We start from the raw sequence: 17,723 nt of genomic DNA, 5'->3' as shown, positions 1-17,723 counted from the left end.
CTGTTTTTTTTTTGCAGACTTTGATATCTGAGGAACTGTGGAGATCTCTAAAACTCAGCACTACACTGTACTGGAAAAGAGCAGAGCACACATTCTGCTAAAGTTTTCCTTTTTTAGTTCGACAAAGGAAAGAAGTCATTAGGGTTTGGAACGGCACAAGGGTTAGTAAGTGATGACAGAATTTCAATTTGGTGTGAACTTTTGCTTTAAAAGCTCCTAATAGCTTTGTGCTTCTGATGTGACAGACGCTGAGTCGTTGAGCATCTGTCTGTTCTCATTTCCCCCGTCTTATCCTCTTTCCTCCGTTTTCCTCATCTTCACACCTCCCTTCCCCTTCTCAGAGTGAAGAAAGATCAATCTGACAGAAAAAAATCTTTCAGTCTTCTCATTTATCTCTGTGACACTGACCCAGAATGCTCCGCGAGAGGTCGCCAGGGTCAGGATAATGCATAAAACCTGTCTTCTGTCGGCTTAGAGGAGATGGCCCTCATTTTATCACCTTTTTCTTTTTCTTACTTTCTACCGTTAGATGTCCCAGAAACTGCTGGAGCCGGTGTAAGAAGAGACAAACCCAGTGGGGCTCCTGATACGTGTGTGTTAAGACTTACTGAAGGTCAGAGCTCTGTGAATAAAGTGGTGAATGTTACACACACACACCAACTATTAAAAACCTTTGAGAAACTTTCTAGAAATATGCCAAGTTCAGTACAAGAGAAGCTCTAGCATCTGTGAAATTCTTTCAATTAGCTCTTTCAATTAGGAGTGTTTGGAAAATCACAAATTTGAAAACAATCACTATTTTGATGCTTACATCAGCTTTAAATGTATTTTTTTTTTTTTTTTTACTTATATTGCGATGACCAATATAGCAGCAGCCTTCAACTTATACTGACACCTAGAGGTGTGGAGGTATAACAAGCAAAAGCAATGCTGATTTTTCAGCAGCCATTACTACTGTCTTAAGTCTCATGATCCTTTAGAAATCATTCTAATATGCTGATTTACTGCTCAAGAATCATATCTTATTATCAATATGTGAGAGACAAAAAGGATTAAAAAGAAATTAAAAAAAGAATAATAATATGTTTATTCAGCAAGGACAAAAATTGATAGAAATTGACAGTAACAACATTTATAATACTACAAAAGATTTATATTTTAAATAAATGCTTCTCTTTTAAACTTTCTATTCATCAAAGAAAGAATGAGGGTTTCAAAAAAATATTAAGCAATAAAAATGGTTTTCAACATTATTAATGTTTGAGCACCAATACTAATTAATATTAATTGAGCAGCAAATCGGCATATTACAATGATTTCTGAAGGATCATGTGACATTGAAATCTGGAGTAATGATGCTGAAAATTCAGCCTTGATCACAGGAATAAGTTACATTTTTTAAATATATATCAAATAGAAAACAGTTCTTTAAATTGTAGTAATATTTTCCCCTTTTTTTTTTCTTTTTACTGTACTGTAATAAAAGAAATGTAGCCTTGGTGAACATAAGTGACTTCTTTCAAAAGAAAAAAATTAAATAAAATAATATATATATATTCCAATATTTTGACCTGTAGTGTATACACTTTTTTTAAATAATACTATTTTGTGTGTGCAAAAATGTTTAATAAGGAAAAAGTTTTAAACTGGAATATTTCTTACTATTGTTCTATGTACAGCACAAAGTAAAACAAATTCACAATTGAACTATAGCTGCAAAGTATTTTCTAGTTATAGTGGTGCAGTAATTGCTCTGGCAAATCCTAAATAGTCAAAACAGCCCTGACATTTAGGAGTTTGATTGGCAGGTGGGATATTGTCATATTTTCTGCCTTGATAGCGACAATTCTGGTGGCACGAGAGCACACACACACACACACACACACAAACACAGTGCCTCCCATGGGAATGAAGCTGCCATTGAGGCTGTCCAACAGCGCTGAAAACACAAGGGCTGCAGTGAGCTCTGAAGACAAGGACTCTACTGTCACACACACTCCATCTATCACAGGTCACATATCAGCATCAATGACCATTCTGATAACTAATGAAAAGTGTCCTTCAAATGACCTCCCACTGCACACACTCGCACACTTTTATCCGTCTCACTCCTGTGGTTTCTGATAATGAGTGTCATTTCTTCTCAGTGGCATTTTGCTTTCGTGCATTCAGATCGTGCAGCGCAGATCTGCACTGCTGCCCGTGATGTCACCGAGCCAGAATAAATTGGTCTCATCTCAAAAACAGGAAACGGTGTGAAGAAGAGAGAGAGAGAAAAATTAACCCAATGATTTGGTGGAAATTTAGGGACTTACTTCTAAGGCTTGACTAAAGACATTAAAATCACTATGAAAATGATATTGTGATCATCGTTTCTTCCCTATTGTGACGTATATTCAACTGAAACGACTTCTTTAACACAAGAATAAAATCGGTGATTGATTGTATTGTTGTTGTTTGCTGCCATCACATGTGAGGGACAGGTTGGGGATGAATTACTGGCCAGCCATAAAAATTGTGGATTTTGAGTCCATGGTAACTTTAAAAGGGGAGAAGACAAACCAGCCATAAAAAAATAGTGGGAGAAATTAAACCACTCAGTAATTTGAATGGTTGCACTTTATTTTGATAGTTCACTTTAGACATTCTACCAACTATAAGTAACTTTGCAACTACATGTCAACTAATTCTCATTAACTTGCAAATACATGTCTACTAACTCTCAGAGTAGACTGTTAGGTTAGATTTAGGGTTAGTAGAATAAGTTGACATATACTTGCAAAGTTTGTCATAGTCAGTATGCTGTATTTTTCAAAGTATGTCGTATGTTTCACTTTCAATGAAGAAGCAGATTCTGTGTGAATGGCCCCTTCCGTCAAAAATTTGCTGACAGAATCGGCGAACGCCCTGCCAGACAAAATCGACACTCCAAAGCAGTTTGAGAAAATTTCAAACATTCTCCCACGTGTGTCATCAAACAATGTAAAAGCTCTTCTCAATTCTTTTCACATACACACATTCACGTGTCTCTCACACACCGGGTCTCACGCAACTGCTACTTTTTACACCACGAGCTACAATCTGTGTAAAATATCAGCTTCAAATAAAATGGGTGTTAAAATGAAGGCATCTGTTCTGACAGACGTGAGACTGGCTCATCAGCCTCAGGGATTCAGACGTATTCTTTGATGCTGTTGGTTTATTCTAAGATCTCAGTGTGTTCTTGCTAGTGCGTTGGTAGATGTTGGGCTTTCGCTCTGATCTGAGAGCAGTTGGGATATAGAGGTTTCAGAAGTATTGCTTCCCAGTCTGTCATCAACTACTGGGACTGATACGCCCTCAACTCAGAAAGTCAGAGTTCAAAGGAAATCCAAGTTTTCTACTGGTAATTATAACACTGTGATTCCATTCATGTGCGCTCATCTCATAAATACAATCATTCTGACGTGATTTTAAAAGTGGCTTATAAAATGTTCAGCTTATCCCAGCCAAGAACCACCCACACAGACAGGTATACTGGCATATAAAAAGCCACAGTCAAGCTATTTATGTGACTTTAGGTGGTGGGTAAACCTTATGGTATAATAATAATAATAATAATACGTTTTACAATTCTAGACCAAAAAAAGTAGTAGGACATTCCAATAATGGTGCAGCAGTCTCCATGAACAGATGTATAAACTATACCACACAAATTAGTGCAAAATGTGTGCAAATATTTACACACATTTCTTTCAGCAAACAAAGGTAACGAGGACATCAGGTTCACTTTAAACTAACTTTGAAGCTAAACTTTGAAAATCTTTCAAAACTGACTCCTCTAACTTGGCAAACTTTGGCAAATCTGGTGAGTCAGTGGCGTAGGCTTCATTTCACTCCATGTCCATGACTCACAGATCTCATTTTAAGCCATTGGAGGTATCAAATGTTGCAGGTATAAACCGGTGTGTTTTTTGCCAAAAATGGAATGCCAGAAAAAAAGTTGGAACAGATTTGTTTTAAATTCTTCCAGAACTGTCCATTTATGTCTGTTGGGCATATTTCAAAGCATGGCAAAAAGTTTCTGGATGCTAATCAGTTTAAAGTACCCATTTATAATGGCAGCATGTTGGGGAATACAGTTGCATTTATATTATTTGTATTCATTATATAAAAGTTGCATGGTTTAACTATATTCACCTTTTAATGAACAATAAAGGGGTCATGTGATATGGAATCAATGGAAATAGAGTTCAACCTGAACTCTATGTAAAGCGGATCAAGTAAAAAAAACAGACTTGAGCAGTCATAGATGGAGTGGATTGACAAACAAATTGGGATTTTCCTTTTTTCTTTTTTGGATCAAAAGACAGAGAGCTCAAGTAAAAATTCAGCTCAGTCTGTTCCAAAAGTCCCACAGTTGCCCACCGATCTGAGGCCAACTCTTCCTTTCTCTTTGTAACCCGTGGCTAATCCTTGAGTTTGACTGCATGAACCCAGACACAATGCAGCTTGTGATATTATCTCTTCTCACTTCCTGTGTCTCTCTCTTGCTGTCGCTCTCTAATCCTTCTCCAACGGATTATTAATTAAACATGCAAGACTCTAGAGCTTTACTTGACATCCTTTGGTTTACATGCGAAAAGACGAGCAGATTGGTGTCAGAGCGGGTTAAGAAGCTTGATTCTTTGCAACCTGTCTCTCTCTCCGCCTGTTGAGTGGGAGTGAGACAGTTAGTGAGAGAAAGCAAAAAATCTATTGCTCTTACACTAACCCTAATCTGTGCCCCCAATTAAATGGTGACAGACCACGACTTCCATTGTCCCAGGATCCGGCGCTGACAATAGAGATTTGCTTAGTGTGATTAGGACGCCACATGAATCTGTCTCTCTTCCAAATGATTGGCGGCCTTAATTAAGAAGTGGCTTTGTCTTTTTTTCTTGCTACGCATGAATGAGAGAGTAATGGACAACAGAGAGAGAGAGAGAGAGAGATCGAGAAAATGCAGATTTCGGTTCCAAAACATAACCCACTTTCCGCCTCGGCATGTAATAATGGGTTGTCTGGGGAATGAAAACAATAAAAGAGTGCGTGTTGTGGGAGTTTACGAAGAAGGGTTATTTCAGATAGGAATTCTGAAGACTTATCCGGAACAAAAAAGCTGAATGTCGAAGTCCATTCTAGGTTCGGCCCACTGCCGTCATCTTCTCCGCAGCAACCAGGCCTGCCAGACCCATGAGGAAGATGCTGTTACTGAACAAAACCTTTGTTTCTCGCTTGTTAACGCCCTCTGTGGTATAAAAATAGTGCCAGAAAGCATCCGATGTGGGAGGATTTCGCAAATATTCTGTTTTCATTCTCCTTTCTTTGCCGCAACCTTCCCAATGCCTCTTCTTCCTGTTTCTGTACTCTTCTGAACACTGAAACCGGGACTGCATCATCACAACACATCACTACAAATTACTCAAGGTCACGAATTGCATAATATTGACAGAGTGCTTCCAGTCAGAACACCAAACGCTCCAGAATGTCCCTCAAACATTTGCACCTCATCAGCAGTTAAGAAGCAAGTTCAGCCTTATGTGAAATCAATCCAGCCTTCTCTTTAAACAAGACAATCCCTTTGGATTCACCTTGGCTGCCAGCATCACTTTGGCAAGAGTAACAGTAAGTATCTCAGAAAAGGTCAATCATTCCTCTACAGTAGCCAAAAGAAACGGCAAAGAAATACAGTAACTGAATAGCTGTGTGGCTTGGTGAGGAGAGGTGTGCTTTTCACAGGATTCCATGATATAAACTCACAACTGTGAATTATAAAGTCAGAATTGCATGATATTTAGTCGCAGCTCTCACTTTTTTCCCACAACTGCAAGTTTATATCTTGCAACATTGACTTTATTTCTCAGAAGTGTGAACCTATATCACACAGTTCTGACCTTGTATTGTATTGTAAGTTTACATCTCTAAATTCTGACTTTATAACTAATTGTTTTTATTTTGAAAATGGTGTGAAAGCTTCTGAAACCTGAACAAAAAGACTAAATTTCTAAGAACTTGGCATGTTTCACACTATAGGCAAGATTTTACTAACAGCTTGCGCCAGCGCAAACCATTTTTCGGCGTTAAAATAGTACTGTCAGGATTTACTAAAGACACACAGTGAAGAATTAGCGCTGAAAAGGGATGGACAGAGTTATTTTTGCACCTGACCTTATTGAATATGCATTTGTAGGAGTTTCCCTTTCAGACGCAAAATTTAAGGGGGGAGAGTATTAAAATGAATCACGCAACAGGATTTACTAATGTTTGCGCTTGTAATAGTGGTATTATTTAACGCCCAAAAAAAGCATGTGTTAAAGCAGGTAGTAATTTGCGCTGCTCTTGGTAGTTGCTGGTCATTATGGAAATGATCTGGCTGCGTCTGTGTTCTTTAATGTGTGCATTGTTAGTAAATCAACCGCAGAATTTTCCCCTCCCATCTGCGCTTTTTAGGAATTGAGCTCTAACGCTAATATATATATATAATATATATATAATATATATATATATATATATAAGTGATTATTTGATTGAATGAGGCCATATTTGACCTATTATTGCCCTAGTTCCACTCATAGTGTCTCCAGTCATAACAACATCTGTGACGCACTGACTGTGTCATCAACAAAAGCCCCAGACGTGAAGAGGAGGGGTGTGAGGTCACGGGTCATGGAAGGAGGGGTTGAATCTATGATCTTCTCCATGTCTCCATGTGTACAGACCTTATGTAGCTCCGCCCCTTTTTAGCATTGTACTCGTCTTTCATTTGTATTTCCACAGCATGAAGGAATCTGTGGAAGAATCTATGCCTCCTAATAGCTCTGCATGTTTCTGCATTCACAAAAGTCCAGAAAATTCTCCACATTCTCCGTCCCTTGCGTGGTTATTAATTAAATCTTTTGGTTAATTTGATGATGCTTTCAGTTGCCAATTAGAGTGTAGTACTCTCATCTCTATTTAACACCATGTTGAAATCCATGAGATTTTGCTTCAAAAACAGCACAGGAAGTGAGCAGATTCCATCTGGATCTGGTCTCTACATGCCCTTGAATAGACCTCTCTTCAGTGGGTGATGGTGCCCACTTCACTGTCCGCTGGAGGGGTTGCCGGTGGGAAAAAGAAACAGCTGTTATCCCAGGTGTTACAGTATGCTAACACACTTGACAAAGTCACCTTCCCCTCTCACTGCATGCCAAGGTGTAGACGGGTGAATAAATAATACGAACTCTTCACATGATAGTTGTCCATACACATATGAAAGCAGTTGATCTTCTAAAAATGTTCAAATTTAAAAAAAATAATGTATTGATACAGAATATTCCAAAATTGTATTTTTTGTTTTTTTTTTTGTTTTCAAATTCAAATGAAATTACAAAACTGTCTGTTGCATGTTAACACATTCTGGTTTCTATACAATGAAAGTGAATGATAAACTGTTGAGCTTCAAAAATTAGAAATTATCACCGCTTCAGTATCAAAGTACTATTAGGGCTGTAATTTTGAAAGTTTTCATTAATTAACCCTATACAGTATAATGCCATTTATTTTGGTAAAAACATTTTTAAACCTGTGTTCAGTTGCATTGTACCAGGTTTGATTACATTGACATCACTGGTTCTCACATTTTGCGAGTAAATGTATGACAGTGAGTAAATGATGGCAGAATTGACATTTTTGGGTGAACAGCTCCTTTATATTGGTTAGACAATTGTTTGGACAGCTGCGCAGTAAAGCAGCATTTTCCAAACTAGGAAGAACCATCAGCACCTCTAAAGGACATGAGAAGGTGAGTTTCGTGTTTTTTCCAGTGTGTGTGTGTGTGTGTTAGGAATGGGTGTTAGGGGGCACTGAGGGCGCCAGTGTCTTCTGCAGCTCTGGACTCTCAAACTCTTGCACTCTCGTACTTTCCATGTTGCCACGGTAGCAGCTGGAGTTAAGCCAATGTGCCGGCAAGATGAGAGTGAGATTATGTGTGTGTGTGTGTTTCCATTCAGCATGTCTGTCACAACTGCAGCAAATCTGAGGGTGTTGGTAGTGGTTGCAATTAGTTGTGAAGGTATTTTGAGTTTTTTATGAGCATATGGGGTTGCTAGGGTGTTCAGGGTGGTTGCTAGGGCACTGCTATCCAGTTGCTAAGGAATTAAGTTATTTTGTATATTGCTACAGTATGTGGTTGATGAGGGTGTTCTGGGTGGTTGCTAGGGCACTGCTTTAGAGCTGCTACAGTGTTTTGAGTGTTTAAGCACATTGCTATGCGGTTGTCATTTCATGTTATAGTTGCTAAGGTATTCTTAGTGGGTTTTAGGGTGTTAGTGATTGTGAGTATCCTGGTAGGTATTTTGAGTAGTTATGAGCACAATGCTAGAGTATGTGGTTGCTAGGGTGCTCTGGGTGGTTGCTTTTAACATGTTCTGTTATGAAGCTGTTAAGGTTTTTGAATGTTTTAGCACTTTGGTACAGTATGTGGTAACTAGAGCACTGCTATACAGTTGCTAAGTTGTTTTGAGTGATTTAGCACATTGATGTGTGGTTGCCAGGTCATGGTATTTAGTCACTACGGCAGGGCTATTCAATTGGCGGCCCGCAGGCCCAATCCGGCCCACCAATCATCTTCATCCGGCCCGAGGAAGAGTACGCAGGTTGCACATTCGCCTTGAATTGTTCTTGCACTAATTAGTTTGTCCACAAGGTGGCAACACTGGCCCGGGCCAGCCAAAAATAAAAGGGAGAGACGCAATAACAACAATCTACCGGAGACCGCAACATCAATAGATGGCAGCGTTGACAAGCACTTATGTGAGGGAGTTATGAGATATCCACAATTATAACGTTAGTTTAAACAAGTTAAAGACAGTGTTATCGGTCATAACTTCTGGCGAGAAATAGCGCCGACACTGGGCGAAGATTTTTATCAAAGCAGGAAGTCTTTTTCTTAAATCTGCGCATTTGGCTGAACTCATAAACTGAGCCGCTTCAGACAAGCACCAGCGCTTCAATGGACAAAACCACACACTGATGTAAAAATACTTGGTTTTGGCGAGTCACCTCATAAACACAGTCTTAAATCAGTTATAAAATCCTAAATGACCGTAAAGAGCTAGGAGAAAATTGGATACGTGTCACATCCGCGTCATGTGCATCAGGTTTTATTAAAGAAATTGTCACTTTCAAAGTGAAACCTGCTGCAGTCTGTGATTGATGTAAATCAAAGAACTAAAGAAAAAAAGAAATCACTTGACTGCTCTGCTTGCTGATTTAACTTTTGTAGCTTGAATAAAGAATAATCAATATAGCTTATGCATACAATTTAAAGTTTATGTGAAGATTGTTTTAAGTTCACTTATACAATTATATTTGTCATTAAAAATAATAACATTAATTATGCCTGTATTTATGTAGCACCGTGGTCCTGTGAGGCACTACATCTCGTTCCACTGTATGCCCCCGCATGTAGCGGAATGACAATAAAGCTCAACTTGTCTTGAATTATACTGTAATATTAAATGGCTAAAATTAAAGGGAAAAAATTGATTTAATAGAGACAACAGTAACGTTATTTGTATCAATGATACTTCTTCATTAACAATAGGCTAGTAAAAAGATGCCATTAAACACATTTAAAATATACCATCTTTATGTTGTTTCTATATTCATTTGTAAGTTCAGTGTGAAAATGACAACACATATTAATATGCGTTTAGTCACATTTTTTTAATTAATTACAGAAAAAATTTTTTTTTTTTTAATTTTTTTTTTTATTGAATGGCAGACAACACTAATGCTAACCTTTTATAGATGTTACTGTTGGTAATATTAGTTAATTTTACTGCTGAATATGCATTTAATTTTAATTTCCAATTTTATAGGCCCCCCCAGAAAAAGATCGGGACAGCCCCCCCACATCCTTGGCCCCCTTCAAATGTTCAATTCGATAATCCGGCCCTGAAATGAAGTTAATTGAATAGCCCTGCACTACGGTGTTCTGGGTGTTTTAACATGTTACTATGTGGGTTTTATGCTTCTTTTTAGGGTGTTGTTCGTGGTTGCTTAGGAATTGGTGGTTATGAACAAGTTGATATGTGGTTGCTGAGGCTGTCCTGGGTGGTTGCTAAGGCACTGCTATACAGTTGTTTAGGTGTTTTGAGTGTTTTAGCACATTGCATTGTGGTGGTTAGGGTGTTATGGCTGGTTGCTAGGGCACTGCTATGCAGTTGCTAAGGTGTATTGAGTGTTTTAGCACATTGCATTGTGGTTGTTAGGGTATTCTGGGTGGTTGCTAGGGCATTGCTATGCAGCTGATAAGGCGATTTGAGTGGTTTCTAGGTGGTTACTTACAGACTCAAGTCCAGTAATCTTTTTTTTTTTTTTTTCAGGGTAACTTTTTCTTTCTTCTTCTTTCATTGCCAAGCAGAAATCCTAGGTCTGATGAAGTAAGAAACCTTTCTTCAACAATCCGCATAATTTGAGGTATCATTCATGTCCATATTGCAAACAATATAATCAATAAATTACACTGTTTTTACAGCTTAGTGTTAATTAACCTATTCTGAGTTCACTACAGTCAGTCTTTTATTATTTTGTCCCCGTCTGCAGACGCATCCATTCTTAACATCTGAATGCTAAGAGAAAATAATATTGGAAATATTAAAGGCATGGAAAAATGTGTTGCCCTGGAGATAGAGTTGTGAGGAAAGCATGCGGCTGAGAGACGGGTGACGGGCACCTAAACACCGGGTGACAGGATCTGTCAGGGTGGGCAAACCCCGCTGGCACCACACCATCTGTCCCGTAACGGCTTCTGGGAACGGCAGAAGCAACAATGCAGTGACAGCACCTGGAGGTGCAGATGACAGGCCCGGCATGCTGCTATCCCACGATGCCTCGCAGGTGAGTGCTGCGCAGGGATGCAGTGGTGTGAGATCTCTCAAGGCTGTCTGTTCTGATGCAGGACAGGAAGGAGATGCGCAGCCTGTACATGTGAAGACGATCAGCACGCAGAATGTGGAGCAACACGTTATGACAAGACAAGACTCCCACACGCAAACACAGCAGCATTGTCACAGCGCGCTCAATTTAACCCACCATTCCAAGAGCATAGTGACGCTGCTGGGAACTAAAATGGCAACTAGAACCAAAACAGACGTCCTCTAGATTTTAACAAAGCATTTGTCACAGGATTTTATTCTTTCAGTGTGAGATCAATGTTTTCACCTAACAATTTGCTATAAATAAATATCAATAGCCAATTTTATTTCTAAATTTTCTCAGTCTGTCTCTTCACATACAATTTACTTTCATATACAATTTAGAATGTCAGCATTAAAAAAAATTGAGTTGTGAGATTAAGTTAAGAAAATGTTCAAAGATTGTAATTACGGATTTAAAAGGTGATCTATATAAACAAATGTAGCTTTATTGAGAATAAGATACTTTAATATATATATATATATATATATATATATATATATATATACACACATATACACACACACACACACACACTACCGTTCTAAAGCATGGGATTAGTACGTTTTCTTTTGTTGTTGTCATTTTTTTTTTTTTAAATGAGAAACAAAAGTATTTAAAAGGAGTAAAAACTTGAACAGTAAAAACAGTAATACTGTGAAATATTATTGTGATTTAAAATAACTTTTCTTTTTTTAATATATTTCAGAATTTAATTTATTCCTGAGATGCATACCTGAATTTTCAGCATCATTACTCCAGTCTTCAGTGTCACATGATCCTTCAGAAATCATTCTAAAATGAATTGCTGCTCAAGAAACATTTCAAATGATCAATGTTAAAAGCAGTTCTTCTCAAAGTTTTTGTGGAAACCTTGATATGTTTTATTTTTCAGGATTTTTTGATGAATAAAAAGTCCAAAAGAAACATTTATTTGAAATAAATAGTAACTAAGTGTCTTTATTGTGATCAACTGTATGCATCCTTTCTGAACAGACAGAGCACTTTCATTATGCATTTTACTTGCTTGCTATAATTATGTCAGCTGATGTAAATACACTGAATATTGAAAATACTGTCCAAACGAAGATTCAATTTCAACAGTCATTCTAACAGTAGAATCTGAACATCAAATTGAAAAATTGCCTTCAAAGCCTCTGAAGACAGTAAGGCAGCTGTACAGAGTGAAAGCCTTTGAGAGAATGAATAGCCCAGCGATTGCCCTCTGCTGCCCTCCTTCATAATATCAACCACCTACTCTTGCTCTTTTCTGCTGACTCTGGTGGGCTGCTGGGGTTTCAGGACACTGTTCTAGTGCAATTCATTCTTCTGTAGTTTTTCCTATCACTATCTCTGAATCTCTAACATCTCCTGTGCTTTGAATACAACAGTGTCATGCAAAAACTGTATCAAATGGTTGCAGCTAACCTGGATTTTGTAGGTTCTCTGGGTTTAAAGCTAACTTGTGTCATTTTGATGTTAAAATGCTTTCTCCCATCGCAACTGAATGAGCAGATATATGTCTGCTTATTGATTCCCCTGAAAAACGGTAAACTCTGTGACATCCCAACTGGCCTTACATTGTTTAATAAACAGCACCAAACTCAGGCCGTTACTTGAGACAATGTAAGACAGGGAAAGCTGTGTAGAAATGGATGGGTAGATAGTTAGACTTCCATTTGAGAATGTTTAGAGTGTCAGTAATTGTTAATACTTTACAATAAGGTTGAATTTTTTAATATTAAGTAAACTACTTTAGTTTACATGAACCAACTATGAAAAATATGGTACCACTTTATTTTAAGGACCAATTCTCAATATTAAATATAGCATGCATATAGCGTATTGGCTGTTTATTAGTACTTACGAAGCACATGTTAATTTCTTATTCTGCATGACCATATTTTAGATCCCTTAATCCACCCAATACCTAAACTTAACAACTAACTTCTTATTAATAAGCAGCAAATTAGGAGTTTTAGGCAAAAGTCATAGTTAATAGTGGGAACTGGATCTTAAAATAAAGTGTTGCCAGAACACTTCTAAAGCTATTAATGGTAATTTCAGCAGTTACTAATACATATATTACACTGTTAATATTATTTAATGGGCTTTTTTTTTTTTTTTTTTTTAACCTTATACCACAGATTAATAAATACTGTAACAAATCTATTGCTCACTGTTAATGAATGATAATGTATTAAGTAATTGGACCTTACTGTAAAGTGTTAGCAAATTACTCTAATTTGTGCGAAGATTTTGACTTCACATTGCCACCACTGACCAAAATCACAATCAAAATTTTCAGTAACAAACACATATCTGACACATATTCAGGAAATGCCTTCCTTTTATTGCCGTGCCTTCTTCAGCAGATGGCAATTTAATAGTACAATGTTGTTTAACATCACAAGCAAAGCTGGAAGCATTTCCTTTAGAAGTGGCCAAAGAACAATGGCATACGGCAGATAACTATTTTACTTGTTTGATATAGTAATGGCCTAATGTGTGTTTTTCAACTGTAAATGTCAAAAGACAGTAAGAAAGAGCAATAGGTGTTATTACATCACAACTGTAAATCAAAGCAGAAATATGCGAGTGAGCAAACTGTACATGCTTCACTCACAGCGTGTTCAGCTAATAAAAGAACAGTCCATTCAAAAAACTAAAAATCTATCATGATTTACTTCCTCCAAACCCATTCATGTCATTGCAAGCCCCTATGTTGTTATTTGTTCCCATGAAATTTAAAGAGAAGACAACTTGTTTGATGTACTCCAAGTCAGTGTGATGAGGAACAAGCCTAGTTGTTGTTTATAGACAATCTTCCCTCTGGTGAATCTCCAAAATCTCATTCACATCCTATTTTAAAAGCAACACACTGGCAGGATTTGCCAGTTTTGATGTCACCGACATCAAACACCGAAGAAAAACCAATGTGAGAATGCACGTGCCTTCCAATATGTGGAATGAAGGGTTATGAAGAGATTTCAGAGCTATAATGGAGTGGGAAATTATCACTGAATAATGAATTAATTAATATGGCTTTGGAAGACAGAGTCATGCTGACCACTTTTATGGTATGTACTGTATGCATTTATGTATATATTTAGAACTTGACAGCCATGGTAACTATGAACATCATTGTATGAACAAAAAATAACAGCATGCAGGTTTAGATCGACAGAATTAAAGACAAAATTGTCATTTTTTGGGGAGAACTATTCCTTTAAAACCTGGCAGTGCCTAGTGTGCAACCCTTCTGTGTCCTTGAACGCATTTTCTGAAATGCCCACTCACTTTCATTTGGATTACTGCAGTGAGAGACCCTCTGTAACCTTCCTCGCCCCCAATCGCAGCCACACACACACACACACACACACACACGCTGTCAGAGTGTCAGTGAAGTGAACTTGCACTCAGGTCTCATTACCTCCCACACACCCCACTGTGTGATGCTGTAATCTTCTGACAGTATGAAGGATGCTTCAAAGACAGAAAAATTGACGTTAACATCGCAACACATGCAGTAAGCTTTCCGAAAACCATCAGTAAACAGCCCAGCATGTACTCTGACAAAATATTAATGCCACCAAATAGACTCAGATCAGTTCGTTTAGTTCAGTTAAATTTATAACTGTAGTTTATTTTGGTCAATTTAATCAAGTTTATTCATTAACTTTGGCTCAAGATGCTGGGATAAGCTCCAGAATCCCCATGACCCTACACAGGACAAGTGAGGGATCAATGAAAGGATGGATTTTTGCCGTTTAACAGTCTTCACACATTTATTTGCTGGGTACAGCGCTGAAACTGATCCAGGAGCTCAAAAATCCTTCCTCAAACTACAACACGACCTGACGAGCAAAGCCAGAGCAGCTACAGCGATCATATTTGATGTCACAAAAGCGAAAGCAAGAGACTTTAAACAAGCAGAAAAAATGTAAATACGGAGGTGATACACAGGAGTGTGACAGAAGCAGATCCTCGGGGCATAGCTCTTCATATTCCTTTACTCCCCGAGTCTCAGCTAAAATGAAATACTAGATTTGATCTATATGAGACACGAATCCATGAATGAATAAACAGGTTTGTCTAACAGTAAATAGTGGATGGATCATCTAACAGAGAGTTAACTTCATACTGCAAAATGCACAATCAACAATGAATAGATTGACTTGTGATCACAATATATCATGATTACTTTTTTGATTAGTTCACTAATAAACTCAGTTTCTTAAATTGTTAAAAACAAATATTCAGTCATTTTCATGTTGTTCGATGTCTTCTGCCCCATAGTAAACAAAGAAGATGATAGGCAGAACCATAACGACTGACAATCTTGGTCACCATTCACTTTCACTGCAAATTTGTTCTATACAATGAAAGCAAATAGTGACTGAGACTGCCTGACATCTCCTTTTGCCTTCTACAGAAGAAACCATGCGGTTTTGGAACAACATGAGGGCAAGTATCCTAAATGATGATAATAATAATAATAATAATAATAATAATACAAATTACGTTATGGATTAACATAAAAAAATAAAAATAAAATTTACAGATTGAGCATTTATGAAATAGCCTACAGCTTCATATTCATACTGCCAAGTCGATATTTAAAGTTAATTTGAACTTCTAACGCCATCCAAAAATTTAGAAAGCAGAAGCATCTGTCATAATTTAATATTAGTCTTCACGTGATTACCTGAACAATGAAGATTTTTCATACGCGAGAGATTAATGGTAATAAGATCCAAATAAATGCACTCGAATCTCAAGTCACCAATGCATCAAAATTCAAGACTTATAAAAACTCAACAATTCTCAATTCTGCAACCTCTCTTTTCTTTCTACAAATAACCTGTATTAAACTGTCTAAATAAATCAGCCGTTCTATAACTAGTTACCGTTATAAATTCAAGTAAACGTCTATCAAACTTATTTAAACTTTCCAGCTCATGCATGTCAGATGAGAATGCATCCGATCTGATTGTTCTGTAATTCTCAGAACAGATTGTGTGAGAGTAAATAGATTTGGACTCTATGGTTGTATGTAATCAAAGTCTCGTGTCTTACCTGTTGGCCCCTCCAGACTTTCCGCACAGACCCTGGCGAGGAGGAACAGCAGAAGAGCGCACAGATTCATAGCAGCGTTTAGTCCAGCAGGTAAAGGCAGGTGAAATACAGTCAGCGAGTGTGGTAGAGAGTGGTAAATATCCTGCTGCTGCGCCACTGAGTTTCATCCAGAGACGCGCAGCGCAGACCCCAGATCTGCCCGCTGACGTCACCACAAACTATTAAACCCCCTCACAACTCCGCGAGCTTTAGTACCCTACCTAGTGTGCGAGGAAGGGCCATGGCGCCCCCCTGTGGTTATTCGCCAAACATCACCGGTCTTCTGCGGCAGAGATTGAGACAAACCGAACTCATCAATGCAAGGCGCGTTGGCGCGCTATTATCGTCGGTGCGAGCGTCCAGTCGAGTGGAGAGGTTAAAACTACAGTTGTTGTTTTAAATTATTAACACAAATTAAGTGCTCATTTCCCTGCAGACTGTTCGTTCAAAGAGGAAGCTCACATTCGTAATTGACTATGAAATTGCCATTACGAGAAAACACTATCACAGGAAGAGAAAAGTAAAATATTACCCCCAAAAAAGAAAAAGAAAAAAAAGAGAGAGAGAGAGGGGGTTAGGCTACTAGTTCATGGATCGGTTAAAAGTCTTGCTAATTTTAATTCGACTAAAAGCAGAATGGAGAAAAATAATTATAACCCAAGAGCAGTTGTAAATTAAAATCTGCAATCCTTTGCCGACCTCCTCTAAATGGAGCTTTGCAGCAAAGAACCCTCTTCCTTATCCCCTTACATAGAACCATTTTCACAGAATAGGGTTCTTGAGATGGCTGCAGTAGCCTATGTCAGTAGTGGATGTTGTGTTACATCCTAACAGGGTGCTCAGTTCTTCTCAGACGAGTTTAGATCCAACCCTTCTCAGACACACCTGAACCAGATTATGAAGGCTTTAAGGTTCATTAAAAAGTTATTCATTATAGAGAAAAAAAAGTCTGTGAAAAAATTAGTTTAAGAGATAGCATTCCTGCATTACAAGAGAATCATTTCTGAAGAGCTAAAGAGTTAAAGTTACTTGCAGAACTTAGAAAGGTTGCCAGGCTTTGAACCTTTTTAATTATATACCTGGAATTTAAAATTGACATGCTGAAATTCACATCGCTCCTGGAGATCTACCGATCTACACAGAGATCCATCTATCTGGTTTAGTTCCAGCACCTACTCCAAAACACCTGCTGCAAGTGAAGCTGAGAGAAGCCACTAATTAGCCGTTGCAGGTGTGTCTGATTACAGCTGGAACTGAATTCAGCAGGATCTCCAGGAGAAAACTGAGCGCTCCTGATTCTAACCATACATTTATCTTATTTATCGTACTGTCTTTGCTGAGAGGAACATTAGAGTGCAGTTATTCATTACGCAGCAGCAAATGTTAATGCATGGAAGACTATTAGTGTCTTCTTTTGTCTCTTTAAAACCTAGTTAGCACAGTGAGTGACTATGTAACTAATTACTTTCGATCAACCAGAAAATGATTCCATGTCAATGCTGATTGGCTGATGGCGCTTCCAAACCCACCACTAGTCACCTTTATTTATATAGGCCTAGCTCTTTTAACAATACAGATTGTGTCAAATCAGCTTTACAGTATTAAATAGGAAAATAGTGTGT

General features: G+C 37.9%; 1 protein-coding gene across 4 annotated transcripts in view; it reads right to left on the bottom strand.

The window, feature by feature from the left end:
- Positions 1-16,600, bottom strand: part of ptprua (protein tyrosine phosphatase receptor type Ua) — a 261,984-nt gene extending 245,384 nt beyond the window's left edge. For 3 of the 4 annotated variants that reach the window (XM_058754100.1, XM_058754102.1, XM_058754101.1), the window contains exon 1: positions 16,063-16,600. In XM_058754100.1, the coding sequence (XP_058610083.1) occupies positions 16,063-16,132 (70 nt within the window). In that variant the 5' untranslated portion in view covers positions 16,133-16,600. The remainder of the gene's footprint in view (positions 1-16,062) is intronic. The other variant, XM_058754103.1, reaches the window with a different exon arrangement.
- Between the last annotated feature and the right edge of the window lie 1,123 nt (positions 16,601-17,723).

This window comes from Onychostoma macrolepis, chromosome 19 (genome assembly GCF_012432095.1).
Source record: "Onychostoma macrolepis isolate SWU-2019 chromosome 19, ASM1243209v1, whole genome shotgun sequence".
NCBI lineage: Eukaryota > Metazoa > Chordata > Actinopteri > Cypriniformes > Cyprinidae > Onychostoma > Onychostoma macrolepis.
The sequence above is the reverse complement of the archived record's forward strand: the minus strand, read 5'-3'. Positions and strand labels throughout refer to the sequence as shown.